Here is a 26663-nt window from a genome sequence, read left to right as displayed (position 1 = left end):
TTGGACCACTGGGGGCAGTAAACTGATTTTTTTCCCAATAAAATAATGTCTTTTGGCTGAAAAACGAATCCCCATAAAATAATGGAGATTTGTATTTTAGACATGGCTTTAGAGCTCAGCTGTAACATGTTTATTTGTATTTTCATGATCACATTGGTCTCTCAATCTTTTTGAACATATTAGGAATCTCTCGGAAGAAATCAAATGGACTAAGAATGGAGCTCCCTTCTCTTTGCATTAATCAGATATGATAATTGTCCGGGGCAAAACATATGAAGTAAAAGAAACCCAATGCAAGAAGAAGATCTACAAAAACTATGAAGTTAATTGGACTGGCTTAACAATATATCAAGATCCTCATTTGTTCTCTTTCAATTCAGTAGCCTTTTCTTTTTCTTTTTCTTTTTCTTTTTTGAGAATGAGAGACTTGCACAGAAGAATTTTGCTGTAACAGTAACAGGGGAGGATGGATGAGAAGTTTTATCCTCGCCGCATAAGGTGACGGGACAAAATATGGGGCGCCAGATGGAATGGACAGGTTAGATAATGGGGCTACAAAAGGACGCGCTGAAGGAAGACACATTGAGAAGCTAGGGGCCTGTTTGGTAAACACCCCAAACCATCCAAACTATGGTTTGAGAAAAATGTCAGCCAAACTGTCCCTGAAAATATGAAACCATGGTTTGGGGGCAAACCATAGTTTTGAACCACCAAACCATGGTTTTATCAGAAGAAGATCGGAGTTACTTCTTGGCTCCAATTATTGAAAGCTTACAGTGGGCCCATCACAAATGACCAAATAGTCCCGGCTCCAATTATCAGAAGTAGATCAAATAATTGCTCTTCCTTTCATCCTTTACGCTTTCCCCAGTTGGTCTAATGTTTCATTTCCCAGTCATCCACGCTCTTAGTTTTGGAGTTAACATTATGTTTTATATTAATATTTTTCTGTTAGCAAAAAAAATTTTATTTTTCTATAAACATATTTAATATTATGTTTTATAAGTATATACACATATTAATTATGTATTAATTATATTATCTTATATATTATTAATTATGTCAGTAAAAATTATTTCATTAACAATTTTATTTCTTCAAATCAAAATATATCATAAAATCTATCCTTTATATAATTATCATATTAACTTATACCTTTTTTGGTAATTTCTACATGTAAAAAGTATTTCTGATAATAACTATCCAAACACTCTCATTTCTCAGAATCACTTTTTCACAAAATCGATTCTTCACAGAATCTATTCTCTAGAAGCTATTTTCCAAACCATGGTTTGATTTCATCCAAACATCCCCAGATCCAGGATGGGGCCGTGAGGCCGTGACGTGTGTTGTTTAGAAAGAAAATAACAAAGATGACTATGTTCTTACTTCTAAGCTTCCGTCTCAGCAGTGTCTTCTTATCCCTCTGGAATTTTCAGGTCATTCGGGTCCTATTTGATACGAAATATTAAAAATAAGGGACGAGATTAAGATTATAATTAAAAAATTATTAAAATAGTATTTAACGTGAATAATTACTTATTATATAGGATGAAACAAACTCATAGAGATGGGATTGGGAAATACCACTTCCTCCCTACTCTTCTCTAATTCCACATACATGAATTTAACTAACTCCATATAACACGTAATCTCCTATACTAAACACTTTTTTAATAGATTTTCTCAATCTCTATCTCCATCTCAATTCTTTATTTTCAATACCTTACACCAAACGCAGCCTAAAGGCCCGTTAAGGTGGTGCACCTTTTTTATGCTTGTGCACAGTGCCCCTCTTCAACCTTGTTTTGGTGGTGCTCTGTTCTTTTGGCGTTGGCGTGTTGTATTCCCTAACATTTTTATTTTTATTCCTAACAACTAGCAAAATCCCCCGTGCGTTGCACGGGCCACAAGAATATCGATCAATGACTGCAGCCATCCATCACTTAATGTGGGGAGATCATGTCAAGATGAGATTAGAGCAACTCTTTCAAAGCATATGCCGCTAATTACATGGCCATGAACTTCACAAAAATTACCCGATGATTTAAAAAGAGGAGGGATACATACAACACAGAAAAAGAAAATAAGAAAAATATTATGGAGGTAAATATTCCCGACAGCAATCGTGGTGCACAAGTACAGCAGCTACTTAAGATCATCATCAAATAACACTCTTGTGGCACCTGAAAATGAGCTAAGCACGGGTCCACTTGCATATAACAACTATAAGTAGGATAAAATATCTCACTCCGTCTAATAAACGTTGAATCTTGCTATTAATAGAAATTACGAGCATGAACTTGTGACTTATTAACAAATGAAGGGAAAATTGTTGTACCATTGTTCTTATGAAGCATGCCAATAGCATATTATATAATCAGAAAATCTTCAGCTTTCACCCCCTGGCTTCTATCTTGGCAAGAGTAATCGCAGCACACTCATCATGAAGCTTAATAGTCAACTCCTTCGGCTGACTGACAAAATTTAATTTCCATAACCCCAAAATGATGAAAGTATCAGTATGTAAATTCAAATGGGATAACACATTAAGCTTACAAGATATTTGAAGAAGACATAGTCATTAACTGTTTGGATTTTCAAGTTACAAGATCTGAAGCTCCACACAGGTAGAAAACATTCGAACACTTGACATCAATTTATAATGATCTATGCGTGAACCTAAAACTTCTGATAAGAAATGTCACAACCATGCTGACATGACTAAACCCGAACACAATCAATAAAGTAATGAATCATCTGTCTAAGGCAACAAAAGACAGCTACATAAAATAATTCAATTCATTGATTCATTGAGTATTACGAAAAAATCAACCCACATAAACAGACTGCAAAAAGATATATGCATGCCACACAAATCTCTTGCACGTCGCTGCCATTCATGAAAATCAGCAAACCCTAGGAACCATGACATGGTACACTTAACTTACTTGCAAAGTTGTACAAAATTAATGAATTCAGTACCTAACACACATTGTGAAATCAATATCCAAAAGTTCTGACATTTATGCATGCTTAGACAATAAGCTTTGCTTATTTTCCCTTTGTATGCAGAAGTGCAGTGAGCATTCACATTGATCCAACGACACGCATAACATGTCAGACTGTAATCATCCATTGTAGCCATGCCTTCACATTGCTCAAAAAAGATAATAATAAGCAACACACTCAAGACAACACAAAATGGCCTATTGCTACACTAATTTACTAATATGTGCCATCCCTGAATCTATCATGACTCTAACAAACTACCAATACTGATTTGAACCATCGCTATATGACCCTCACAAAAATGATTTGACCCATCACTCTATGACAGGTTCAATACTGAACAAAGTAATGGAAACAGAATATGGTATCATATCTTCACATTAATGATTTAGCATCCAGAAGTCAGAAAAATATGAAAAAAAAAAATATATGACCAGTAGCAAGCAAATCGATAAACTAAGAATACCTTCAAAGACATTGTTATAAGAAATTATATTAAAAAAATTTGGCTACCACATTCTTTTAATTAGCAATGACAGTGACAGAGACAAAATTCACTGTCCTGTCCCAAAGTACCACTATGAATTGGGTAATATCTTTCTGGTAAAAAAAAAAAAAAGGGCTCACAACTTCATTTTACATCATACAAACTAATTGTCCACCAGATTAGTTCCACACAGTTGTTGCACTGGGAACTCCTTTGGAACTATGAATCAGGCTACTTTTTCAGCTTTTATGTGCCTACTTGCATTATTTATTAATAAAAAACAAAAAAAAGTCAATGTACCTTGGCAAAAACAGAACCAAAGTACAATCACCAGCATCAACTTGATAGAATAACATTATGATTAGGATATATTTAGTTCGGCCATTACATTATACCATTTAACTCATAACAAAGGACCACAATAACCAACTACATAACACTAGAAACTCAAGAAATCAATTTTTGCATTACTTGCTGGATTGGAAAAATTATTCAATAGCTGGAAAAAAATTTAACGGGTTAACTATTTAAATACCGTCACCAACACCTTTGTTACTATACAAAAAAAAAATATTAATGCTTCCTTGAACCATATAATCATGTTTACGTTGAGTACTCAAGCAGTCGACTGTTCCTTGCTAAAGTTGATATTAATGCTTCCTTGAACCATATATATATGCAAGGAACACGTTCCCTGCATATATATATATATGTAGCATTCATCAGTCATTCATGTTGTTGTGAATAATTAGCAAACATATAATCCGCCTAATAATTATAACTAATACAAGCTCATGCATATCATATACAGCGCGTAAGCATCGCGGAAAGTCATAACTAATATATCAATAATTAATACATCATATAAGTTAAAACATCCAACAACCCATACAAACTTAAGTATGAAGTACCCCATTACATATGAATGATTACCACCAGTAAGGACCTAACAAAACATTTGTCATCAACTTATAGCCCAAAACCAGTAGATACAGAAGCTATGGCCCTAACTACCCTAATACAGCTCCAAATCATATTCATCTTTTCTAAGCGGGCCTCAACAATTCTCTCTTCAGATACATGATCTCATAAAAATAAGGGTTCTAGTACACTCTAGTAGCATTTGTGTAATTTGCCAAGAAGCTATCCCTGCGGGGAAAAAAAAACATTGTTATAAAATCAATCATACTACATTAAACACTCGATTTTTATGAAATGAATGACAAAGAGAGACCATTAAACCTTTGAAAGCACCAACCATAAAAAAATTATTAATCTTTATGACAAGATGAAGCAAGATATGAGGGAATTGGTCACAAACAACAGAACGCATGAAAATGCAAAGAGTGTATTCATTCTGGAAGAAAAAAATACCAAAGTGCAGTTACATCATCATCAAACACAACCATATTCGTGCGTTCAACGGTGTTTTCACGCCCTGCTTAACACCGAAATGAGTCAAGAAACTACTGCCAAATAGTATAAAGAAAAAAGAGGTTGAAGCGAATTAGGAAAGAACTTACCTCAACTAAAGACTCTATTTACATGGGACTCCTTTTCATTGACAGCGAATATATAAGGTTTTGCAAAATGCTTGACCGTTAATTTTCTTTTATACTGGAAGGCAGAATATTAGGGTGAATGCACTATTGAGCCATAATTACCTTTGAACCAAAGACGTTGTTCGTGAAAACATTTGTGTGCCTTCCCAGGGTCCACTAATGAGACTACAAAATGAGAATTAGCCCACTATTTTTAGGAATAAGTCCTGCATTAGCATATGCTACTGTAACTTAGACGAGAAAAAGAATTAAAACCCAGTATTTAAAGGTGAAACTTAGAAAGCTAGGATGAAGAAAGCTAGGATCTACCTGCAGGTTCTGCTCCAGAAGCACTCCTTGCTATTATATGAGAGCGTCCTACCAATATCTATCACCACCCTCACCCAACGGTTGCCGACATCGAAGACCGCAAACTCAAGCTCCCACAACGGTTTTGCAAGAACGATTCACCTGGGAAATTGAGGAGAAGAGGGGGAAAAAAAGAGGAATGGGAAAAGACAATGGGAAACACGAAGGAGAGAGTAAAAAATAAAGAATAGAAAGAAGATGATTTACCAGGCAGAAGAAGCGAAGGAGTCCACATCTGGTGACAACCTGTGAGAACTTGCTAAGAGCATAACTAAAGCTAAAATGACGAAAAGATGAAACTCGAAGCAAAAAATGAGGGCAACGGAGAAAAGTATACGACTTATCAAGACTACAGAAAGCGTGTTGCAGGGAGAAAGCGTGTGGTAGTCAATTTTGGGATATGTTATAATTTTTTTTTTTCATTTTTCCAAAAGCCAAAAATTTACAAATTTAAAAAAATCTGAAAATTTTACTATATTATGAAGGTAAGCAAAACTATTTATATTACTACGTCAAAAAATATTTATATTATAATATTGTTATATTTTCAAAGATAAAATTATAATAAACATTAAAATATTTAAATATTGATTTTTTAACCGTATTAAAATTCAAGTACTTTCTGCATCTATTAATTTTTAATTTAAAACTGTTAATATTAATGCCATCCGTAAATATATATGCAGTAATTTTATATTTACTTCTTATATTTATATCATCATATATATTTCTAATATTAATTTTTATTTCCTTATTATACTTTAAAACTTTGGATATAACGTGGGGAGGAAGTCAAAAAAGCATCATAAAGAAATCCTGCAGATTTCGAAACCAAAGAGTGAGAAAGAGTTGAAATGGAGAGAACTTCAAATTTTCAAACTCTCATCTGGACACTTTAAAAAAAGTACTTGGGAAAAAAAAATACTATGCACAAAATTAAAAATAGACGCAGCTCAAAACTGAGCCGCTACTATTCCTAAGCTGGTACTGTTCATAGAACAGTACTTTGAGTGAGGAGCCATTATGGGGGTGCAGGTGAGCCGGCTTGTAGTTGATTTTGATTTAATATTATAGATTGATAAAACATTTCCGTTGCTGAATCAGATATGAAGGCACCCCATAACCTTCGAATTTTTTTCCCCCAAAGGACAGGCCTTGGCCAATTTTTTACCCAACTCAATTTTTCATTCAAATGTCTGCTTTCTGCCCTCTGCTGCATCAAATAACCTTATTGACTCCTTAAAAGCCTTCTTGCCATGTTGTTATTAAGGAACGCGATAGCAAAGCACTCTAATGAATTTCCTCATAGATGCCACTGACCAAGATACTAGTAGCACGGGAATGGGGAGCTGCAGAACGCATAATATAGATAGTACACTGTGCACAATTTAAAAAATCCCCTGACTATGTAAATGCAAAATGAGCCAAAAATGAACCTTCACAAGTCATTTTTAACAATGGCATTTCAGGGATTTTTTTTTTTTTTTAATTTTTTAGTCCATCTCATTATGTGTCACGCATCAAGGCCCCATAATCTAATGGCACTTGATTGAGGCACCCCAATGTGGCGCTCGCTGTTCAGTTTTCAACAGCGTTCCATTTTAGGGAATTCTCTGACTAATAATTGAAGGCAAATACCCTTGACAAAATTAACTCCCTAATGACTGAAGAAAAATTAAAAGGCCAACCTCGGGTATAACTAAATTTATGACCCAAGGATACTTTTCCTGAAATTCCTTAATCTCTCCATGGATGCTCGGATTTGCTCAGAAATTGTAGCGTAGAGGTATCTCTGTGCTGTTTCATCCAAACCATCAGGAGAAGTGCAAGGCCACCCATTGAGATGAAATGACTCATTTTGAGTCCGTGAAATAGCCATCCGCCTCATTTTTTGAAGGTCAAATTCAATAGGCTCGCCAACAATTATGTCAATTCTCTTATTGCACAACGGTAAAGGAGGCCGTCTATCAAACATAAATTTCTCTGGCATTACCTAAGAATATAGATAGCATCAATCATGAATAACCAAAATAAACATACAGCATATGGTAATCAACTCAGATTATTTTCATTATAATATGCTACTGCTATAAAGAAATGAGCAATCATATTCATAACAGTTATTCAATCATCACAAAAAAACTAACCAAGAGTTGATAAAAAAAATTACTGAACAACGACACAAATTTCGGACAATCAGGGTTGTGCACCTATATATGGTGGCACTATGACAGAAAGCCAATCTCTTGGCAGTGAATATTATTACACAACGATCCGTCCAATGCACTCTTTTCTCAGGCTTCTGATGTTTATTGGGGGAATCAAATGAGCGAGTTTCTAACCAAAGATTTCTTTCTTTGTCCCTTGATTGGGATAGTGAAGTTTTCATGCCTCTCTTCAAGTTTTCACAAGATGGCTTTCTAATGAGGTTTTACCCTAATAGACTTACAGAGGAAGTAGATAACTCTAATGAGCCAATGCTTTGTCTTCTAATTCAATGCTTTTGTTCCGAGTAAAGCATACAAAATGAGTAAATCTTATATCATTTGCTCATCGGACGAGCCTGTTATAAGAAAAATGAAAAAAAAAATGTTAAGACTTAAGAGTTACCTTTTGAAAACCGTAATGAACAATTGGCAATACAATTGGAGTTAAAGATGCACGGACAATTAGACTAGCAGTTCCCCATTTCAATCGTCTTATAGGAGCATCATCTTGAGACACTTTTCCTTCTGGAAATGTATGCAGCTACCAATGCAAATTCCGAAATCAGATATTGAAATTAATAAGATCAACTCACCAAGCATTAAACAAGTATTCTTTATAAACAAGGCAATCATTCAACTACAATTCATGAATAAATCCAATTAAACCCTAAAGCAGCAATACATGAAGTGCATGGTAGAACGAGGCAAAGGACAATTGAGGGGATGATGATAAGACCCCAGAAACTCTAAACTTCTACTATATTAAAACAGAATACCCACGAAGATACAATCAAAAGCTAAAAACTCATTACATTCATAGAACAAACATTGATCTGTTACACATTGAAAGGAGGATAACAGCTACAAATTCAGATTACTACACCACAGATACAGAAACAATAAACAAAGACACAAGCCACAAACCACGGTGAGGACACGCTACATCCAACTAACAGACTTGCCAAACTTCCAAGAGGTTGGCTCTCTTCTTCCCACAAGGGCCATGTTCAATACAAAAATTCTCCTCCTCCTGCTGACCCCAAGAGGGTGATTTATAGACCCCAAAAAGTGACTTTCCCATTCTCCAAAACAACCCTCTCATAGCCTTAACCATAATTAGCCTACAGCAACCCTACTTTTCTACTTCTTTCTCCAAAATAGGAAGTCAAAGTTCTGACCCACGAAAGCATCTTTTCCTTTTTTCATGTATTTTCCTATTTTTCTAAAAGTAATCCTAACAGATGATAAAGGCTTTTCGTTAGAAAGAGAAAGAAGAATAATTGATTCTCTTTCCTATTTTGTTATTTTGATTTTATTTCCTGTTTGAACGTAGGATTCGTTTGAATATATGCAATCTTTTATTTAAATTGATTTTTTTTCATGTTATCTTTTATTAATAATTAGGGTTAGTGCTTGGGTTCCATAAATATGCCCTAAAACTCTTCATTTGTATGACCTTTGCTATTGGCTAATCTTAAGAACTGAGTTATTGTCTTCCCCCTTATGTTTTTCTTCTGCTTCTCCCTCACTTCCTCCCCTTCCTCTCATTGCCTTGCTTATTTTTTGGCATCCTACATCATCATCTACGAGAAGCAGACGAAATTGATTATTCTCATCGATTATTCAAATCACAACAACAATCCATCATGCCAATGAATAATGCACAGGAAGACATGACTCAGAAATTCTGCCATGCATAATAATAAATAGTAAAAGGAGAAACAGCCAAAAATATCATCATGAAAGAATTAGGCTCATAAGAAGTGCGTGTGTGTATACAGATGGATGGATATACATGGTATTAAATAAATACCCAAGCTCCATCATCTAGCCGCTGAAGAGCCTCGTTCATGTGTTCCTGATAAATTCCACCACCCCTTGTAATAGGTATACATTTCCCTGCACAATCAATTCCACCACCTCTTGTTGGAGACAATAATTTAATCACACACCACCAAAATATAGAAAAGTTTTTAAGAACAAATTTGGTGCACAGATTGATAAGCTTTCACCTAAATCCACAGAACAGAAAGGCTAAAATGAAAACATTCTAACATCCCAGTTCCCACTTATTTCAAACTTGGGGCCTCCATGAAATTAAGTGGACCTTAAAATATATGTAGTAGACAACATAATTGAGATTTCGTCGGAAGCATCACACCATGAAGGGATTATCATGACTCGCTTCTACCAAATACATTCACCAAAAGAATGCTGGCGCCATATACAATCATCTTCGGTCAATGATTTTCCCCAAATTTGTTCTTTCATGATGGATTCAAAATCAAGTTAACCCTATGTGAAGGTTTAAAAAAACAATATAACATCATTGGTCAAAACATTCTCGCAGAATGGCTCTCGGAATGTGAATTCCCCCGCCCACTCCTTGATCACATGATACAACTTAACTGGAGAGTTCGGCATTCTCATTTCTGGATCCTAGTCCTTTACAAATTTAGGAGTTTAGAGACAATCTAATCCAACGATCTCAAACAGCTATTACTATCTTTTAGGCAATATACACGGACGCCTTTGAGTTTAAAACATACTCGTGGAGCAGATTACTACATATCCAGCTTTAAAACCTGATAAACGTAGTATTTTACTCCCCGCTCATCTCAAGATGAATCGCCCTTGCGCCCCCCATCTCATTTGTTCAACCTAACAATTCTGATAGATTTTAAACATCCGAGTCTGATTTATCACAGGCAGAAGAATTCCGCCTGCAGTTGAACTTACCGAGCCTGAATATGTAAGAATAAAATGCATTCCTAAAACATATATCTTCGGCAGCCAATACCCATCGACCTAAATTAGCATCAAATGTAGGAAACCCTTTAAATCCCCACATGAGCGGATCATCCAACCTGTTGAAGGAGCAAAACAAAAAGAAAAATAATAATTAAACAACAGAATGACCTCTGCAATGTCAAGAAAACCACGGAGATCAGAACTAACGTAGACATGTGATTGCTGACAGTGATAAGGGGTACACCGGGAGGTCTTGACCGGACCAAACGAATGAGGGTGTCGGCATTATGAACGTAGGAGGAGTTGAATAGAGAAGCCACCGCCTTGGCAAAGGCCCCCACCGCAGTGAAAACCATTCTTCTAGGGAACCCTCCCAAGTGCTCCGCACTCGCCGCCCACTCCATTGTCCGTCTCATTTCACCTCTACAGACGAAACGGTGACGGCGCCGCCAACTGGATTTATTCCCTTGCTTTTTTTTTTTCTTTGAACGGAACTGGATAACAATGACTAAAACAGAAAATGGTGAAAAACGGAGATTCAAAGTTTTTAGAAAAATAAGCACTAAAATTCAAAAATATTAAATTATAAATAAGGGTTGATGAATTTTAAAATATTAATTTAGACCTTATGTACACTAATACCCTTTATTTTAATTTTTTTTTTTATTTTTTTAAAAATATTGTCACTTCAGCACTCCGCACATCGAAGCTCTGACACCGGCAACCCACCCTGCTGATGGCCAGCCTTCAAAGCTTTGGCAACATGTCACTGAAACTTTGATGACCGGTCACCAGAGTTTCGGTGAGTACTCTTTTTTATGTATTGACCACTCTTTTTTAGTTATTGATTACATTTGTTTTTAAAACTCTAATGACTACTCTTATTTAGTTACTAACCACTTTAGTATTACGGTTGATTACTTTCATTTTTAAAATTTTGGTGACTATTCTTATTTAGCTATTGAGTGCTCTAGTTTCACTATTAACTATTTTTATTTCAAAAATTCAAAAAATACATTAAGCATTGTTGGAGATCTAATGACTATTTTTTACTTATTTATTTATTACTAATCTGTGTAGTCAATATCTATGCAAAAGTAGTCACCAGAACTTTAAAAATAAAAGTAGTTAATCGTTAAATTAGAGTAGTCAATAGCTATATAAGAGTAGTCACCAAGAGTCACGACAGTGTTATCATTTCACAATATTTAAAAATTCTAAAATAGTATCTAGGGTCTGATTTTAGATTTTGAAATTTCCTCATTTGTCTTTTAGTATTTTTGAGGTATTTGAGTGTTTTTTCCGTTTTATCCGGAGCCCTATCAACTGAACATCCAAAAAGACATATACTGAGGTGATGATCACAAAGTGTACCAACAATAGGTAATGCTCAGTGTAGTAATTTCCATATAAACAACAAGCATTTGTAAGAATAGAGACCAAAACAATTTTCAAAATGGTTCAGGATTTCCACGAGATTCTATTGAAGAATATAAGTAACATTTGAATCATTCTTTAACTATGTATGACCTTAAATGATGTCCAACTCGAATTCATTTATCATATGCTTTCGAGAAAAATATTGGAATGTTTAAAATTACTTCTGCAGTTTGAGGAGAATGGACTAATCGCACCAGAGTCGTTTTCCATTGAATTCCATGAATAAGGCACATGCATTAATACCTAACGCAACTCATTGTGTTGGCATGATCAGCTTGCATGGGCCAGGGGTGAGAAATAGGAATTGAAGAACTAGTGCCAATCTTCTACCACAGCTAAACCTTAAATCCGAAACCAATCTTCCACCTCAATTTACCGACTTTTGACTTTTTCTGACTCAGGCAAGGGCTCCACCGTAACCCCTCGCCCGGCGGAAGGGGGTGGTTAGAGGCAAGGAACATGACCTACACTTCCATGCTCCTGTCTCCTTCCCCACGCTTCTCTTCTCTCAATTTTACCGATACTAATTCTCCTCCATGGCGTCTGTTTCAGCTTCGCAAGCCGGCATCGCCACTCACCGTCGCCAATTTTCAAGCCCTTCCGTCCAAAAAAATTGATACTCCTTTTAAAACTTTTCCATTGCATCCTTTTCGCTTTCTCTCACTTTCTGTCTTGGTGGGCGGTGGAGGCAGTGACGATGGCGGTGGCGGCAATAACAACGATGGCAAGAATATTGGTGATTGGGGTTATCCTTTTGACCCTGATGATTCATTTTCAGGGCCTTACCATGCCCTTTTCTTTCCCTTACTCGTCTGCTCGACTTGCTGTTGCTTCTGCCAACTCCTGTTTGCGAAGTTCGCAATGGCCAAAACTAAAGCCCCGCATTCCACAAGAACGGACTCTGACATCGAAGCTACTCCCGGTTCCGTTTGGGAAGTGAAGGGAGGCAAGTGGACTAGGCTTATCCCGAATCATAGCAATGACGCTTTTGTTTCGTCACAACCAAGCTTGTTAATGGAGTTATCATCACTGGAAGCTTTAAAAATACCAAATTTTTTTTTATTGAAGTTCAGAGAACTCTTCAAGCGTTTGATGCTCCCTGAAGGATTTCCAAACAGCGTCACAAGCGATTACTTGGAGTACTCCCTATGGAGAGGAGTTCAAGGTGTTGCTAGCCAAATCAGTGGAGTTCTGGCAACGCAGTCTTTGCTCTATGCTGTTGGATTAGGAAAAGGAACGATTCCAACCGCAGCTGCCATTAATTGGGTTTTAAAGGATGGAATTGGGTACCTGAGCAAGATCATGTTGTCCAATTTCGGTCGCCATTTCGACGTCAACCCAAAAGGATGGAGATTGTTTTCTGATGTTCTTGAAAATGCTGCCTTTGGTTTGGAGATGTTGACTCCCTCATTCCCTCACCTTTTTGTACCAATTGGCGCTGTAGCCGGTGCATCGCGTTCTGCAGCGGCGCTAATCCAGGCGAGTGCTGCGTTTAGGACGACTATCTTGTGAAGACAACTCAACTCTTGAATTTATTGCCCCCCCCCCCCCCCGGGGGGGGGAGGACACCTTCTTGAATTTCGTTGCCAATTTTCTGATTTTCACTGAATCGGTTTTAATATGTTTTCCAATTATAAAAAGAACTTCATTCCATGTGCATCTGTCTCTTTCTTGAATTTCTTTGATATATTCTGAACTGTGAAAAATGATGCTTCTAAACTAATAAGTTTGCTCTGTATGGACGTTTATGCCATATATTTATTCAAAAATCAGGTTAGAAGTGGGGTTGAACCCATAATTTGAACCTTCCTCTTTTATTAGTATTGATTTCTACTAATGGTGTTTCTAGTTAAATTGACAAAATTGTTAGTTTACTCTACAGGCCTTCATCTTTGACTACGTTGAACAGTAAATATATGCGTAAGAATAGTATATTTGGCATCACCAGATGAATTTTGTATTTGTGTCTCACTTATGGGTCTTGAAACTTCAGAATATGAGCAATTTAAGCAAAGCACCCCCAACTGAATTTTGAAAATGATTTTCTTTGTAGGCTTCTACAAGGAGCTGTTTCTATGCTGGCTTTGCTGCTCAAAGGAACTTTGCAGAGGTGAAAAATAATTCTCATCCACTTTCAACATTTTAAGCAGTATGTGGTTGATTTCAGTATTCACTCCATTTGGCAGTTCGATTTTTTTTTCCCTATAAAATATTTCTTTCCACTATTTAGAATTTAAAGTGGTTTGGTTTGTCTAAAATTTGCAAGGCTTGGTATTGCTTCTATATCTCCCTTATGAATATAAGTAATGCTGTAGGTAATTGCTAAAGGTGAAGTCCAAGGAATGGCTAGCAAGTTTATTGGTATCATGCTGGGTATAACATTGGGCAACTGCCTAGGCTCCTCCACACCTCTAGTTCTTGCTTCTTTTAGTGTGGTGACTTGGGTTCACATGTACTGCAATCTGAAGTCTTATCAATCCATTCAATTAAGGACCCTAAATCCTTATCGTGCAAGTAATTCTCTGTCATTCTCTCTCTAAATTGTTGAAATAGTAATAGATGTCATATAATGTTGTTCACTCTCTAAGGTAGGTTTAACTTCACTTTATAATATGAACTTCTTGCAAGTTTCAATTATGCAGCACTTGGTTGTTCTTTAAACTAACTGTAGGAGGTAGAATGCTGAAAATGTGAGTCCAGTTAGTTTTTTTATAAGAAGTATAATAGTACAGTGTAATATGTGATATAGGTGATATTTATTAACTTAATCTTGGAAACAAGGGGAGTTCAATGTAGCAATCAGAAAACCCTCTAGGACCATGGGTTGACAAAACAACGAACAGTGTTTTATAGACTGAGTTTCACTTGGGGGGAGTTTGGATAGCTCCTAGAATCAATTGAAAAAAATGCTTCCATGCAAATTGAGAAAAAACTCCGTTAACATACCTCGTATATCGTAAAATCACTTTTAAAAAGCTAATCCAAATTAGAAAAATAGCTTGACACAGTGCCATTATTTGCTTATTGGACCATGTGAGAGTATATTTAAGAGAAGGAAATCCTTTGTGTACTTCTCTAATTTTTAGCATCAAAGAACCTGAAACTACATGTAAGGGTAGTTAGACATTTTGAGTAACTTAGGCCGTTTGAGTGTTATGGTCTGCCATGAAGAGAATACTTGGATATCTAGCTATTACCATAGATCATGATCTTTGCATCACAAAATCACGTGACTTGAGAATTATGGTCTACTTCGGGCCGATGTGTATTTTTGTGTGCTAACCCTATAGCTTGGTACTCTAAAAAACGGTTAGTGATCTCTGGCTTTGCTACAAAAGCTGAATGCAGGTGTCTTGCCCATGTTGAAGCAGAAATTACATCGGTATAGTCCTCAATGTCAGAACTTGGTCTCTCTCACACACAACCAGGGTCTACTGTGTCAATGAGAGCGCAGTACTATTGATTGCCAATCCTATTTTGCATGTGATGATTAAGCATGTAGTGTTAGACATTCCCTTTTTTCCAGAAAAGGGATAAAGGAAACAACACGTATCTCACATGTCTTCTGTTAAAGTAGAAGATTGAAGAAGATATTTCATTTATTGTCTACATATTGTAATCTCGTCATGGTGATTAGAGGATTCATGTGTATTTATGAGCCATTGTGATTGAGAATCCTTCATCTCATATACACAGCCGATCTCAGAATCAATAAAATCAAGCATTTGAGTAACTTCTCTTCTCATGGTATTAGAGCCCTAGGTTCTGTATCATCTCTCAGCTTCATCTTTTTTCCCCCCTTCCAAATCAGAATCATGGTGAGTGAGTGAGGGTTTATGTTGAAGTTGCCTTACTGGTGTCACCTCGAAGTCTCAAAATTGTTCGATTGGCATTTCTGCTATAGTCCGGTCCCTATTCATATAGTGTGTGGTTCTCACACGATGGCACATTTGATGTTATTTCCTCTGGTGACTTCTTCCTCTGACGTTGACGCTTTTGCAGCCATCTACGGTTGGTTTCCAGGATTGGGTTATCCACTTCTTGTCCCCAGTGTGACAGTTCTTTTACCTCTGATTTGTTGAGTACGCCACTGTGGGGTGATTTGTGTTGTTGTTGTGCCATTGTTGGGTTACATATTCGGTTCGTTTGGTGTTGGTTTTCTACTGCTGTGCTTGGTAGTGGTGACAAGAATCACTAACCATAGACTGAAACTGACTAATTAAATTTGTAGCAAGTTGGGCATGGTTACATTTGTAGCAAGAATCACTTCACAAAAACTCTTAATGGACCAAGGATGACTATATTTGTAGCAAGTTGAGCATGGTTAACATCAAAGTTTCAACTTGAGGGGGGGAGTGTTAGAATAGAAGATCAAAGAGGATATTATTTGATTTATATTATGAATATTGTAATCTCTTTATAGTGATAGCAAAATCGTAGCGATTAGAGGATTGATTTGTATTTATGAGCTATTATGATTGAGGATCCCCTGACTTGTTTATATAGTCGTTCCTCAGATTGAAAAAAATTAAGCATTTGAATCATTTCTCCTCTCATCTTCCAAAGATCAAACAGCAGTTATTCATTCAAAACCCATCTCTTATGATCATTGTGTATTTTTGGGACAAACTGAGTATTGGTTCTTATTCATCCTCAGTTTGAGGGGGGATGTAAAGGCAGTTTGACAATTGACTAAGTTAGGCCGTAAGAGTGTTGTGGTTACTCAAGCTACCTGATTCATAGTGTATATATACACTCGATCAGGGTGAATAATACATACAGTTCTTGAATTCCTTTACTGCATACATTTAATTTGGGCTTACCAGTCTCTTCAGTCTTAACCAATTTAAAGTTTTCTTGGAAGAAGTTGAATGTATGTTGCTATTTATTTTGTGAGTGTTATTTAAAATTATCATCTTTATTATTACTCCCTCTATTCCTATTTATGTGTCACTTTCTAAAAGCTTTTTATGCTTCTATTTACAAGTCATTTTGTAAAATCTATTAAGCAATCAGTGATTTTTCCCCCCTGATAGTGATCATGGTATGGATATTGTTGAGTAATTATGGGAGAGAGAAGGATTGAGAGATATAAGAAAGATGGGTTAGAATTTATTATATTTAATTAAGGGTATTTTTGGAAAAATGAGGTGATTTTAGAAACAAAAACTAATTTTAACTAATTTTCTTGGTTTGTGTAAAGTAGTTAAATATGGCTATAAGTAGGAACAAAGAGATTACTACACATTTGGGAATTAGAAAATTCTCTTTGCTTGTCATCTGCATTGAATGTTTTTGCAGGTTTAGTTTTCAGTGAATACCTACTTAGTGGCCAAGCACCTCCAGTCAAAGAGGTCAATGATGAGGAGCCGCTTTTTCCTGCTGTATCCATACTAAATGTGAAAATTTCCAACAAAGTTAGTTATTTTTGTTTTGTTTTTTTTTTTTTTTGAATGTTTTGCTCTCATTTTAAATCTGAATCTTTTAAATGAAGTTCTTCTGTTTGATATTTTAGTTCAGTATCTTGCCACATGCTAAAATTGAAGTTTGTTGGTGCTCATTCTGACCTCTTCCAGTTTTAGTGATTAATTAAGGTTGGGGTATTGTGAGAGCAAACGCATCTATGTTCCCTTAATACAATAGCTCAAGAGAAATGCTATTTTGGCAATTGTGAAGGGTTTGATGTGTTCAATGCGCTTAAACCATGCCATTGCTCCACTCTTTTACTAACTAGCATTCGTAAGTTACAGATCAAAGACTTGTGGACTGGCAATTGGCCTTTTTACAATAATATTCCGTGCTCCTCTACATTAGCATGAATTGAATAGGTTGCCTGTAAAACTGGAGGGTATCTACAAAATGGGTTGGTAGTATTTCATGTTGCATGTTCTGAATTTTGTGTTGTGTCTTGTTCTTCGATTACGTTATAGGTATTTGTTTTTTTTTTTTTTCCTTTTTTTTCTTTTGGGTAATAGGTATTTGTTGCATTTTTTGTTGCAGGCACCCTCATATGTTTTATCTTCCCAAGCGAAAGATGCAGCTGCAGAAATTGAACGCCGATTGCAGCTGGGATCTAAACTAAGCGAAATCATCAATAGCGGGGAGGATGCGCTGGCTCTCTTCGGCCTTTATAAAAGTGAGGGCTACATGTTGTCAGAGCACATGGGAAAGTTTTGTGTAAGTTAACAATCATCATCACATGGGGAAGTCTATTTTTTTTCAAGAAAAGTCTGCATATTTTGAATATAGAAGAAAGATCAATGTGCTAAAATTTGAAGGAGCTTTGTGAAATTTTATCATTTTATTGTTGTCTTGCAAAATGCGAGGGACATTGGAGCTTACGCATGGTCTGATATTTCTTTCTGCTCTGTTGTATGGATCTTAAATGGCATATTTGCCTGATACAGGTGGTCCTCAAAGATAATTGTTCACCACAGGATATGCTTAAGGCGTTGTTCCAGGTCAGTTACCTCTATTGGTTAGAGAAGAATGCAGGAATTGAAGGAAGAGGAACTGTTGATGACTCTAAACCTGGGGGCCGGCTACAGTTGTCTCTGGATTACGTAGAAAGGGAATTCAACCATGCCAGAAACGATGGGGAGTCTGTAGGTTGGGTCACCGATGGGCTTATTGCCAGGCCTTTGCCCAATAGAATACGTCCGGGAAACATGGCAACTTAAGTGAGGAAGTTGATATATGATAAAATGGCTCGTCATTTTCATGCATGGCTGCTTAGTTTTCCGTGCGGCTGAAAAAATTGGTTTAACATGTCTCGGAGGTTTTGGGGCTACTTAACTCTTTGCGGATCTGGAATGCCTCCATTTATTTTTCCCCCCGTCTGCTTCTTTAGGGTTCATTTGGTACAAGTGAAATAGAGAGGAGGAGAAGAAAAATTTTAACGAGTTTCATCAAAAAAATTAGAAAAGTGGGGTTAAAAGCTTGATTTTATTTTTTTGTTTTACTTTTTTAATTAAAATTTTATAGCCCCACTTTCCTAATTTTTTATCACTAAAATTTTGTCAATCCTACCCTCCAATTTTCTCATACCAAGCATGGGATGAAACTGCGCCATTGCATAAGGTTTTCATGTTTCTTTCTTTTTCTTTCCTTTCTGAATGAAAGAGAAATTTAGTGATAGCGAGTATTTACAACAGTCAAATACAAAGGATGAAAATGGAGAAACAAGGCTCATTGAAATCAAACTAGATGCATTTTCTTGTGAAAATCTTTCGCTTGGGCACTATGCTCCTTTAAGGGTCTGTTTGTAATAACATTTAAAAGCACTTGTAAGTATGTTTTATGTTAGTTGAGGCAAAATTTTTTTTTACATATTCATCTTGTATTTGTAAATTATAATTGAAGAGTGACTTATAAGTTATTCTAGATATGTTTTTAATTGATCAAGCAATGGGGGTTTGTGACTTCCTGAGCAAATAACTTGCTATTCTTGGCATCCGAAAGTTTTCAACAAAGTAGCCCAAACACAAGGGACCAGGAGGGATTGTGATTGTTGTTGAGCTTGAGGCTGAGTTAAGATGTTGGTTTGACGTTAACGCACTGTAAGCATGGTTGCATTGCCCGAGAGTATGATTTAGGTCTTCGGCTTGCTCACGCTGTTTGCTATATGATGGGTAACTCTAACCATGTGCGACCTGAGTTAATTTGGTATTCAGTTTGGTTCTAAATATGAGATTTTAATTTATTTTATCTTTTATGTAAACATGTTTTATTAAATTGTAGTCATAGTTCATGCATATAATTAGCAAAGCTATTTTAGAGATGACAATACATTTATTACCAATAACTAAATTAATTTTATTAATCTATTTAAATTAGTTAACTAGTTTTTATACTAAAAACTGAAAATAATACTACCTTTGTTCTTTAACATTACTTTCAGTTCTGAATATAAGATCTCGTTTCATTTTTATTTTAGTTGTAAATATAAGACTCCAATTTATTTTTTCTATTATATTTATTCATTTTTTTTCCAAGATAATCCTTCTAATAATAATAGTTTTAACCTATAAAATTGATTAGTAAGGGTATTTTAAGAAAGACAATACCTATTTATTATAATAACTAATTTAATTTGTTTTTTTAATGTACTCAAATTAATCAATTAACTCTTATATTTAGGATTGGAGGTAGTATAAGAGTTTGTTTGACTTTTATTTTGGTCCTAAATATAAGACCTTAATCCATTTTGTCTCTCATGTTTATCTTTATAATAATATTAGTTCTAGTCAATACGTTTGATTAGTAAAGATATTTTAAGAAAAAAATACCTATTTATTACAAATAATCAACTTAATTAATTTTTTTTAGTCTATTCAAATTAATCAACTAGGTCTAATATTAAGAAATGGAAGTAAGATATCAGAATTTTTTTTCAGTGAATCACAACAAAATATTAAAATAAAAATTAGTTGCTCGTTAAAAAGTTTAAAAAGAATATTTATCTCTTTCTTATGGCATGTGTTTGTTTAGTGGGCAAGAAAATTAGAAAGTATTTGATGTGGGGCACCACAAATACAAGTGAGGATTTTCCGCCTCTCACGTCCGACGGCGACCGGTGTCTTAGCCTGGTCTTTTCCTACCCTGTCCCATTTTCGCCGCAAGTGACTCTCCTCCATCCTTCCTCATCCGAATAGGCTCTCTGCCGGTGACACTATCGAGCTATCCTTCCTTATCCAGTAAATCATCGAACCTCTGCTGCCAATATCATCTGACCATCTTTCCATCTTTTCCACTTCGTCCTTCCTCTAATCTCATCTGTTCACCAAAAAAAAAAAAATCTCATCCAACGACATCATCGAAATCAACTCCGCCCATTATCAAACCTCTCGGCACAGATCGGGCACTCTTCCTCCACCGTCGAACAGCCGTTGACTTCCGTAAACGGCCTTCGAGTGCGAAAGAACCACAAAGAGAGTGCGCGCGCTAATGGCAGCAGCGAGTGGGGACACATGGAAGGCCCATTCAGCTATGGCGTTGACGCAGATACTCTATGGAGGTTACCACGTTGTCACAAAATTGGCACTCAACGACGGGATCAACCAATTAGTCTTCTGCGTCTTCCGCGACCTTATTGCTCTTGTTTTTCTGGCTCCCCTCGCTATTTTTCGTGAAAAGTATGTCCTTTCATTCTTTCTTTTCTTCTTATAATGTTAGATTGTGCTGAGTTGTAATCGCTATGTCCAATACCCTTGAAATTTTCTTGCATGATTTGATTGAATGGTGGCGAAAACAATATATCGAATCCTCATTGGCATCATAATTGAATTTAGGGTTTCTTTCTTCTCATGAGTCTTGTGTTTTTTGGTTTGGTTTCTGAAAGGCCGTTGAACTGTTGAATCGGATAAATGGGCACCTTTTCACATTGTGGAAATGGTTGGTCTATCATAATCATCACTCATTCTGCAAGAACATATCCTTGATTGGAGGAAAAAGAATGGTGCTTGAGTTTTGAAATGGGCTAATAAGAGCAAACATAGCAAGCAGAAGCACTAGAAGGTGCTAGGGGTGGAACCATGGAAGTAACACTGCAATAACAGTTTCATATTCACAAGATCTTCCCCAAGATATTACCACTGGAGAAAATATCTTCTAGCACGAAGCCTTATTTGACTATTTTTAAATTACGGATCATGAACTCTAAATTGGCCCAATCATCCAATTACAAATCCTCACTTCGTAAAAGATAATTGCTATTTCATTTCTCGGTCATAAATGTTCTAACCATAATATACCCTGTGTTGAGAGTAGACAGACCCGACCACCGTTGAATCTGCGCCTCCTTTTGTCGTTCTTCTTTCTTGGGTTAACCGGGTAAGGTGCTTGATATGGCCAAATCTTTGCTAGCTTATTTTATTTCTGAGGCAGTATGCTATTAATTTGTATGTCATTTTTGCTTCTTTATGTGACGATCAGGATATTTGGCAACCAGATATTGTTTCTTCTTGGTTTAAGCTATACTAATCCAACTTATGCTGCTGCCACGCAACCAGCCATTCCAGTCTTTACATTTGTTTTGAGTGTGATGATCGGGTCAGTTCCACACTTCTAATTTCTTCTCGATTAGTGTGGTTTGAATTACTTAATTCTATTAGGCTATTATTTTGTGGAGGACAGTGAGCTTACCCAGATACACCAGAACATAAAGTCATGTAATTTAATTAACTTATTCATGCAGTACAGAAAGAGTAAACTTGCTTAGATATGAAGGTCTAACAAAGGTTGGAGGAACTTTTGTGTGTGTTTCTGGTGCCATATTTATGGCTTTGTGTCGTGGTCCTGCACTAATAGGTTACAAAGAAACTGATATTATAGCAGAAAGTGAAGCATGTGCCAAAGGTCAACCTGAGCCATCTGGATGGTTGTTTGGTAGTTTGGTGGGCCTTGGGTTAGACCAATTTGACATTGGACTTGTGTGCTTGATAGGAAACTGCATGTGCATGGCCGCTTTTATAGCCATCCAGGTACATATCTTTTCTTTCCTTTTTTTAATATATTATACGATTGTCTTTGATGATCACATTAAGGAAAAATTCATTGGTTATTATCACTTGTCGCTACTAACCCAAAAGTTGGAACTTCTCTGTATTACATCCGGGACTACTCTAAGGAATAGAAACTAGTGACTTTAGGCACCTATAGTTCTTCTTTCTATTATAACCACTTATTTCATTTCTTAATTCACTCTCAAAACTAGGTTTGGTTTCTCTTTCCAGTTGACGTTGGAAAGGCGAGTTCCCCCAATGGTTGAGGGTTTTGTTGACATGTGGTTGACGTAAGAGTATATAATCAATAGCTTGATATTAATTATCTCTGCACAGCTCTTTGTGCGGAATATATGGAAGGGTTTTCTGGAATTTTGGTTAACAATGGATTTTTCCTAACCTACTGAGGACTTGTCTTCTCTACTTTTCCTTTGAATGGAAGTAAAGACTAAGATCATAATAGGGTATGTCTTCTAACGTAATTGCATTGGGATGTTGCACGTGGTCTGAAATTTTAACCCTGCTTGTTGACTTTGTTGGCACTGTTTGCTATTACATTGGGCATAATGAGCGAAATGTCAAATTCATTCTCATATGTGAATTTTGGCAGTCATTGATCTGGCTTCCATGAATTACTTTCAGGCTCCTGTGTTAGTAAAGTATCCTGCCAACCTATCTGTGACAGCCTATTCTTATTTATTTGGAGCTATTCTGATGATGATAACAGCATTCTTGATGGCTAATGAGTCAACTGATTGGAAATTGACAGAGTCGGAAATATTTGCTGTTATATATGCGGTGAGCCGCTTAAACTTCTGCTGCTGCTGTTTAAACTGTTTAATACATGAGTACACCATATGTCCCAATAACTGTGTCCATGTTGAATTTAAAAAGGTTAAAAAAAAAAGAAGATTCAAACTAAAGATCAACAAGGGAATGTAAATAACATGCTGAGCTGGCCTAAGGAACAGCTAAAGAACATAAACTGACACTAAGACACTTAGCAAACCAAATTTTAAAAGAAAATGGTTTTTTCCTTTGATTTTCCCCCCAGTAATTATCTTTTTGTTGCAATGACTTACGCTAAGACACTTAGCAACCAAAATTTTGAAAGTAAATGTCTTTTCCCTTTGATTTTCTCCCCAGTAATTATGGTTTTATTGTAATGACTTATGGGCATGGTTTGTAGCCCGAAGTCCTATTTAATCCCATGTATTTTCGTTCAGTGGATGAGAATTACAACTGCATTATGCCTTTCTCTTCTCTTCTCTCTTCCAAAAACCTTCACTTATAAAACATCTTCCAAGTTAATTACCAGCCACGAAGCTAGCATGATATTTTTGTTCATATTAATAACTAGATAGAAATTTTTCCTGTTGCCATTAAGTCAGGAACATAGGTGAGAATAAGATGGAGCTTTTCTTATATTGGTTTACTGGTTTTATCTGGCTGCTCTTGTAATCGCAGACCAGTGTTATGTACTAAAGTTTATTTAGGTTAAGAAAGGACTGGCAAATAGAAATGTGTTTATTTGAGCATGCAAGTTGCAATCCTTGCAATTCTATTATATCTCTGATTGTACAATAATTCAGTTGTCTTTATATCAGTCTTTTGTTTGCATTTCTTAAATTACTTTTTACATTTACATTTTAATCAAATATTTTCCTTTTTTATTTAGGGAACAATTACTTCTGCCCTTTGTTATGGACTATTGACATGGTCCAATAAGATCTTGGGGCCAACAATGGTTGCTCTTTATTATCCAGTTCAACCAGTAGCTTCTGCCCTCTTGTCACGAATTTTCCTTGGAAGTCCAATTTATTTAGGAAGGTAGAGTCCCTGTTACTCCACTACAATATGATGCATTTAGTTTCAAGGGATTATTTGGTAAAGCCATTTAACAAATTAATTGTAGGGTGTAAGCATGTCAAATGTAGTCCAATTGAACTGTTTGCTTGACATGTTCGCATGTTTCTTAATAACTGTCTAGGTTTACCTATCTTTGATTGATTTTCTTGAGCAGACACTGTTTACTACATTTATGGACTAAACTTGCAAATTAATACCTGTCAACAATAAAATACTTAAGTAAGAATCGCTTGGAGATGGCAATGTCTCACGCAATTGGGCCTTTTAAAGGTGCTAAAATAGACCAAAAGCCTGTTGGATTGCTGAGGAGCATGGAAGTGGGCTCGTGGTGGATGAAGAGTTATTAAAAAATCCATCGGCATGTGGTTTTGGATGGATCAATTCAAAGTGCTCTGAAAATTGCTGCAAGAGGACTGGTCTAGAAATTTCAAAAGTAAAATGGTGTCCAAAAACACTATATTGTTCTGAAAAATTTTAATGATTGCAGTTGTAACGATCCTTGAGGACTAGGTTCAGCTTGAGGGTGAGAGCATGTCACATCGTGATTAGGAAACTGATATATAGTTAAGGGGAAATTGTTTGTGAATTGGTCAGGGACTCCCTTATTAGTATAAATGAGGGTTAAGTAGATGTAGTATGCGTTTTATGAATGAAATAAACCCTTTTACCTTCAGCATGCAACGTAAACTCATTTGTAAGTATGGTCTGTAGATGAGATGGTAGACATGGTAAACTATGAACGCCTCATCTTTTGCAGATCAGGTCTATCCCAAAAAAAAAAAAAAAAAAAAATCATTTTAGATTTTTATCTAAAATTTTCCTTTGATTTATGTTGAGTTAGCTGCTATAGCCCCAGTCCAAAACTGCTAGCCCAAAAACCCAAAAATGTAGCTGCCTGAATTCCTTTGGGCAACCTCTCAGTGGTTCCAACTTAATTTTATATCTTGTTTGGTTGAACTTACTGGAGTTTCCTCCTTTATTCTTGTATCATCCAGAGATGGCATTTTAATATAAATATTTTCTTGTCTTGTTTGCATTCTGTTTATTCTGATTTGCACTCGAATTACAAAAGTGTCGTAGGGGGATGTTTGATTGTTGCTGGACTGTATATGGTTACTTGGGCATCTTCCAGAGAAAGACAGGCAGCTCTCTTAGCCATTCCTTACGATCCTCATGTCTCATGGGTTTCTGAACCGCTCATTCATCGAGATGATTTGCTCAACAGGAATTCATGCTCGAGAGATGTATCACCAAAGCCTTCAGATTAAAGGAGTTGGATTCTGGAATGCCTTCCTTGTAAAGTTGTCTCACTTTCTCAGTCTGCTGTGTTGGTGAATTTGTATGTTAAATGCTAATTAAGATTTTTCAATATTAGATTTTTGTTTGGGCCAAATATTAGATGTTTTCAAATCCAAAATTGTACGTGCATTTGAAAATTTCAATTTTCAGTTCACGGTTACCCTTTGGCCAAAAAAAAAAAAAAAAAGGTTCATGGTTCCCTTGCTCTTTAACTTGGGGGTCTGTGTCCTAGTCCGCTGAACGTCATGCTGCAATTTCACTGCATTTGAGCTTGTGTCTAGTTTCTGGTTTTCGGTGGTCATTGTTAGTTGCTAACATTCTGCTGTTGGGATTTGCTGGCACTAGTGAAGATGAGAAGTTAATTCACTTGTGTTTTTATTTGAACCCTTGCATTCCACTTCTGATGCACTTTGTCTTTCTGGTTTGGTTCAAAATATGACTCTTGTTGTAATCTGACTTTTGCTGGACACGGCATCATAGGTCCAACCAAATTTGTCTCCTTGGAAACAGAGCTGATCTTGCTTCCCATGGTTGATGGATTCTGATGATGAGATAAACAAAGCATATGTTACGAATTGCAGAGCCTATGTTACCTGTAGGCTTTCCTCTCATACCAAAAGAAGGGAAGGCCTCTTGGGTGAGGAGCCTGATCGATCAGATCAGGGACTTCTTGGTGGCACATAAATGGCAATAGCATATGTAAAGTTTCTTGTTTACTTGCGGTTGGTGAATGTCGCATAAAAGCTGTACAAGTAGAGATATTGAAATCCTCCTAAACCTTTATATTTTGTTACCTTGTTTCAATGAAAATACCATATATCAAGTTGTATGAAGTTGGCACGAATGGTTTCTTTATGACGCTTGATGATGAGAGTGAGTTTATTTATTTGACCAGCATGATGAGAGTTTGTATATCACTTCTTTGCAGTTGGGTATAAAATGGCAAGTTAGCATAGTTTTTTGGCCTCACATAATTTAGGCCTTAATAGTTTGTGTTGAAATGTTTCCAATGGAAACAACCACTAACTGGTTATTAAAATTATCTTCAACAAAATTTTATAATTTCGTGTCAAATTTCTTCAGCGGGGAAAAAAGTCAATGTGTTCACTTCTAATTTATCCAGTAAAATCAGCTGTGGCAAGGAAGCAAGAAGAATCTCCAACCGTACCTGGGGTTGCGTTTTATT

The 26663-nt window shown here is 36.2% G+C and overlaps 3 protein-coding genes and 1 long non-coding RNA gene across 10 annotated transcripts; 2 read left to right on the top strand and 2 right to left on the bottom strand.

The window, feature by feature from the left end:
* Window positions 1-4303: 4303 nt before the first annotated feature.
* On the bottom strand, window positions 4304-5719 carry LOC114750807 (uncharacterized). 2 transcript variants are annotated; one of them, XR_003740691.1, is made up of 4 exons: window positions 5617-5719; window positions 5371-5511; window positions 5164-5267; window positions 4304-5053 (listed from the first exon to the last, which is right to left on the bottom strand). It is a non-coding gene; the product is annotated as an uncharacterized LOC114750807 (long non-coding RNA). The 2 variants fall into 2 exon arrangements; XR_003740690.1 differs by having other exon boundaries at window positions 4304-4648.
* A 1077-nt stretch (window positions 5720-6796) lies between these two features.
* On the bottom strand, window positions 6797-10828 carry LOC114750804 (N-acylphosphatidylethanolamine synthase). 2 transcript variants are annotated; one of them, XM_028939409.1, is made up of 5 exons: window positions 10575-10828; window positions 10356-10483; window positions 9430-9515; window positions 8020-8157; window positions 6797-7402 (listed from the first exon to the last, which is right to left on the bottom strand). In XM_028939409.1, exons 1-5 carry the CDS (start codon window positions 10781-10783, stop codon window positions 7115-7117), a joined length of 849 nt encoding a protein of 282 aa, XP_028795242.1. In that variant the 5' UTR covers window positions 10784-10828; the 3' UTR covers window positions 6797-7114. The 2 variants fall into 2 exon arrangements, with proteins under 2 accessions (XP_028795242.1, XP_028795243.1); XM_028939410.1 differs by having other exon boundaries at window positions 7207-7392.
* A 1291-nt stretch (window positions 10829-12119) lies between these two features.
* Window positions 12120-19136, top strand: LOC114750801 (protein root UVB sensitive 1, chloroplastic). Its single transcript, XM_028939405.1, has 6 exons — window positions 12120-13286; window positions 13861-13917; window positions 14123-14321; window positions 17109-17224; window positions 17808-17984; window positions 18215-19136. Exons 1-6 carry the CDS (start codon window positions 12267-12269, stop codon window positions 18485-18487), a joined length of 1842 nt encoding a protein of 613 aa, XP_028795238.1. The 5' UTR covers window positions 12120-12266; the 3' UTR covers window positions 18488-19136.
* A 1252-nt stretch (window positions 19137-20388) lies between these two features.
* Window positions 20389-26430, top strand: LOC114750822 (WAT1-related protein At4g19185). Of its 5 annotated transcripts, none has more exons than XR_003740692.1 (8): window positions 20754-20941; window positions 21576-21638; window positions 21741-21857; window positions 22003-22288; window positions 22952-23107; window positions 23988-24139; window positions 25251-25517; window positions 25958-26430. XR_003740692.1 is itself a non-coding variant. In XM_028939440.1 (8 exons), the coding sequence occupies exons 1-7, from the start codon at window positions 20754-20756 to the stop codon at window positions 25444-25446; spliced, it is 1158 nt and encodes a 385-aa protein (XP_028795273.1). In that variant the 3' UTR covers window positions 25447-25474; window positions 25958-26430. The 5 variants fall into 5 exon arrangements, 4 of the variants coding, with proteins under 4 accessions (XP_028795272.1, XP_028795275.1, XP_028795273.1 ...); XM_028939440.1 differs by having other exon boundaries at window positions 25251-25474; XM_028939441.1 differs by having other exon boundaries at window positions 25251-25479.
* The last annotated feature ends 233 nt before the right edge of the window (window positions 26431-26663 follow it).

Source organism: Neltuma alba, unplaced genomic scaffold (genome assembly GCF_004799145.2).
Source record: "Neltuma alba isolate B1F8T4 unplaced genomic scaffold, ASM479914v2 tig00006653_pilon, whole genome shotgun sequence".
Taxonomy (NCBI): domain Eukaryota; kingdom Viridiplantae; phylum Streptophyta; class Magnoliopsida; order Fabales; family Fabaceae; genus Neltuma; species Neltuma alba.
This window is presented reverse-complemented; position numbering and strand designations above follow the sequence as displayed.